General features: G+C 35.4%; 1 protein-coding gene across 1 annotated transcript; it reads right to left on the bottom strand.

Moving 5' to 3' along the window:
* Nucleotides 1–402: 402 nt before the first annotated feature.
* On the bottom strand, nt 403–1,008 carry LOC308632667 (interferon alpha-5-like; the record flags this gene model as incomplete). The annotated part of the gene is made up of 1 exon (XM_081264950.1): nt 403–1,008. One exon carries the CDS (start codon nt 1,006–1,008, stop codon nt 403–405), a length of 606 nt encoding a protein of 201 aa, XP_081121076.1.
* Nucleotides 1,009–4,603: the final 3,595 nt, after the last annotated feature.

The raw sequence follows: 4,603 nt of genomic DNA, 5'->3' as shown, positions 1-4,603 counted from the left end.
AATGAAAAAGGATGAAAAGAAATATTTATGTAACCCCTCACCCACATGCAGGAATGTAAAGAATTTAAAATTCAAGAAGTATCTACAGTAAAATTTAAATAAAAAAAACCAAAATAAATTGATTAAATATCAAGAAAGTGTTTTATTAATCACAGTGTAAAGTTATAGATAATTTTATGTAAAAAATAAATTGATTTTATAAATAGATAAACAAATAAATATTTAAATAGATAATAGATACATCTGCAGGGATGTAAGGAACTAGTCCCTGTAGATTTGAACACAATGTTGCCTAAACTTCTGAACACATCTGACAAATTGGATGAATTTTTGTCACAATTCCAGCAGGAATGAGAGTCTTTGAAATGGCAGAACTTGTGGGGGTGTGGTAAGGTGTGTTCGTCAGTGAGAAGCATTTCCCTGCTGGACCAGGTCCCATTCCATGCTCCTTAGTCTTCCATACAAGTTGGCTGATGAAGAGAAGGATTTCATGATTTCTGCTCTGACCACCTCCCAGGCACAAGGCAGGTATTTCTTCTCCTTCAGGTAGACAGTGATCCTGTGGAAGTATTTCCTCACAGCCCTCAGGGGAGCCTCTTCCACTCCCACCTGCTGGGTCCCACAGGCTTTCATGTCATCCAGCTGCTGATGGAGGCCAGTGAGGAAGGTGTCCAGGAGAGTCTGGTTCCAAGCAGCAGAGGCCTCCTGGGTGCTGAAGAGGTTGAAGATCTGCTGGGTCATCTCATGGAGGACAGCAACAGCTTGAGCCTTCTGCACCTGCTCACCCTCCAACAGCTCCTGGGGGAAGGCAAAGTCCTTTCTGTAGTTCAGGCAGGAGAAAGTAGGAATTCTCCACATTTTTTCCAGGAGTGTCAAGGCTCCTTCCTCATTTCCATCAGGAGTTTCAAGACCCAGGTTGTAGATCTGAGGCAGGTCACAGCTCAGGGAGCAGGTGGACTTGGAGATGATCAACACTAAGTTCAGTAGCAAAGCCCAGGGCAAAGCCATTGGGGATCTTGCAGATGCTGCAGGGCTTCCTGAGATGGGCGATCTTGGACCTTTGCCTCTAGGTTCTCTGAAGACTTTGCTTTGTGTCTATGTCTTAAATAGAGAACACACTACACACCATTTTCTGAATGTCATTCCCACAACTTTCTACTTTTGTTTTTCCTTCCCTTTATGCATTGTCTACTTGGGTTTTCAGCAGTGTTTCTCAACTATTTTGGTTTTCGTTATTGTTTTCCTTCTACTTCTCCCCATCAACCCCACCCCCTATCAGATCCTTTTAATAAGTTTATTCCTAATGAAAAAATTTATTAAAATTTATAAGACAGCTGTATTCTATATAAGTATATGTACTTCTGTACATTAAAAGTATGAACTTAACATTTTTATTCAATGCAGAATTAAGAGTGACAAAATTTAAGCTGAGAATCACACAGAAATTTTTTTTACATTTAAGTGACATTAATATCTGAATTTGTAGAGTAACCTTTAATTTATTTCATAAACACATAAATTTGTATATATCAAATTATGCTGAATATTAAATTTAAAAATAGATAATAATATCAATATCTTGTCCTTCAAAATGATTTAAACCTTTTCAAAGGTAAAAATAAAATTTATTTGCAATGATTTTTAAGGTACTTTGCTTCACATGAGAAAATAATTTTAACCTCATTAGCTATTAGATATTCAACCTGAGATTATTAACAAATTTTCAGTATTTAATAGAATTATTGATCTGATTTCAAACTTCAGTAACTTAAGTAATATAATATGAACTATTTCCAATTTAATTCTCAAAACCCACCTCAAACTTAGAAGCTCTGATGCTCAAACATCCGAAACAACTTCAAGACCACAGATGACAACTCATATATAACCAAAGTCCACTCTCACAATAGCCTTTGAGATCAAATGAATGAGGAGAGAATGTTCTGCAACATACCATAAGTTTGTCATAGGTTCAATCTTGTATGTATCTTGTCTATTTTCCATGAAGTCAATGTGTTTTTCATGTGTTACATAAAAAAAACCCAACCAAGAAAAGGAGTACTAAGAAACAAGAATTGGTCGGATAGAATTGAGCTTTAGAGAGCCATGTTTTCTTTTTCACAGTGCAAGAGTTAATGTTTGCAACTTTGGAAGTGATATAATCAGCAATCTCAAAGATATCATCAATTTAAATCTTTCTATGTGTATTTGCATTAAAGTTCAAGTTTCTCAAAGAAGTTTCATAGGTCCTGAACCAAATTGTTTTTTTTTTAAACTGTTTTACACTAATTTTTTAATTCAATAGATATTTTTAGAGAGAGAGAGTGAGAGAGAGAGAGAGAAAGAGAGAGAATTTTTTAATATTTATTTTTTTAGTTTTCAGTGGACACAACATCTTTGTTTGTATGTGGTGCTGAGGATCGAATCCCGGGCCGCACGCATGCCAGGCGAGCACGCTACCGCTTGAGCCACATTCCCAGCCCCCAAGTTGGTTTTTTGTTCAACAAAGGAAAACATCTTTTTCCTAAATTTACAACTAGGTAAATATTGGGTATGAACATGTGAAGCATTAACTTTCAGCCTCAATTTTGAATTCTCGGTTTACATTTTTTATTTTCCATAGAAAATTGGATTTCTTCAGCTCTTTAGGTTCCTACTTTTTCAGTGGTTGGTTATGGGATTTTTTTTTTTTTAGCAAATCAACTCTTTAAAAAGTGTACTTTATTTTTCCATATGAATTTCATGATTGCTTTCTCTATTTCTACAAGAAATGCCATTGGGATTTTGATTGGCATTGCATTAAACCTATAGAGAACTTTTGGTAATACCGCCATTTTGATGATGTTAGTTCTGCCTATCCATGAACAGGGTATATTTTTCCATCTTCTAAGATCTTCAATTTCTCTCTTTAGGGTTCTGTAGTTTTCATTGTATAAGTCTTTTACCTCTTTTGATTCCCAAGTATTTTATTATTTTTGAGGATATTGTGAATGGAGTAGTTGTCCTCATTTCCATTTCAGAGGGTTTGTCGCTGATATACAGGAATGCCTTTGATTTATGCGTGTTGATTTTATATCCTGCCACTTTGCTGAATTCATTTATTAGCTCTAATAGTTTCTTTGTAGACCCTTTTGGGTCTGCTAGGTATAGAATCATGTCATCTGCAAATAGTGATAATTTAAGTTCTTCTTTTCCTATTTTTATGCCTTTAATTTCTTTTGTCTGTCTAATTGCTCTGGCCAGTGTTTCGAGAACTATGTTGAACAGAAGTGGTGAGAGAGGGCATCCCTGTCTTGTTCCAGATTTTAGAGGGAATGCCTTCAATTTTTCTCCATTCAGAATGATGCTAGCCTGGGGTTTAGCGTAGATTGCTTTTACAATGTTGAGGTATGTTCCTGTTATCCCTATTTTTTTGAGAGTTTTGAACAAAAAGGGATGCTGTACTTTGTTGAATGCTTTTTCCGCATCTATCGAGATGATCATATGGTTCTTATTTTTAAGTCTATCGATGTGGTGGAAAACATTTATTGATTTCCGTATATTGAACCAGCCTTGCATCCCAGGGATGAATCCTACTTGATCATGGTGTACAATTTTTTTGATATGATTTTGTATCCGATTCGCCAGAATTTTATTGAGGATTTTTGCGTCTAGGTTCATTAGAGATATAGGTCTGTAGTTTTCTTTCTTTGAAGTGTCTTTGTCTGGTTTAGGAATCAGGGTGATGTTGGCCTCATAGAATGAATTTGGAAGTTCTCCCTCTTTTTCTATTTCCTGAAATAGCTTGAAAAGTATTGGTATTAGTTCCTCTTTAAAGGTTTTGTAAAACTCTGCTGTATACCCATCCGGTCCTGGGCTTTTCTTAGTTGGTAATCTTTTGATGGTTTCTTCTATTTCCTCAATTGATATTGGTCTGTTTAGGTTGTCTATATCCTCCTGACTCAATCTGGGCAGATCATATGACTTAAGAAATTTATCGATGCCTTCACTATCTTCTATTTTATTGGAGTATAAGGATTCAAAATAATTTCTGATTATCTTCTGTATTTCTGAAGTGTCTGTTGTGATATTGCCTTTTTCATCCTGTATGCTAGTAATTTGAGTTCTCTCTCTTCTTCTCTTCGTTAGCATGGCTAAGGGTCTGTCGATCTTATTTATTTTTTCAAAGAACCAAGTTTTAGTTTTATCAATTTTTTCAATTGTTTCTTTTGTTTCGATTTCATTAATTTCAGCTCTGATTTTAATTATTTCTTGCCTTCTACTTCTTTTGCTGTTATTTTGCTCTTCTTTTTCTAGGATTTTGAGATGAAGTATGAGATCATTTATTTGTTGGTTTTTTCTTTTTTTAAGGAATGAACTCCATGCAATGAATTTTCCTCTTAGAACTGCTTTCAAGACCCAGAATAGCAAAAACAATGCTAAGCAGGAAGTGTGAATCAGGTGGTATAGCGATACCAGACTTCAAACTATACTACAGAGCAATAGTAACAAAAACAGCATGGTATTGGTACCAAAACAGGCAGGTGGACCAATGGTACAGAATAGAGGACACAGAAACCAACCCACAAAACTACAACTTTCTTATATTTGATAAAGGGGCTAA

Source organism: Spermophilus citellus (assembly GCF_964194105.1).
Source record: "Spermophilus citellus genome assembly, chromosome: 2".
Classification (NCBI taxonomy): Eukaryota; Metazoa; Chordata; class Mammalia; order Rodentia; family Sciuridae; genus Spermophilus; species Spermophilus citellus.
The sequence above is the reverse complement of the archived record's forward strand: the minus strand, read 5'-3'. Positions and strand labels throughout refer to the sequence as shown.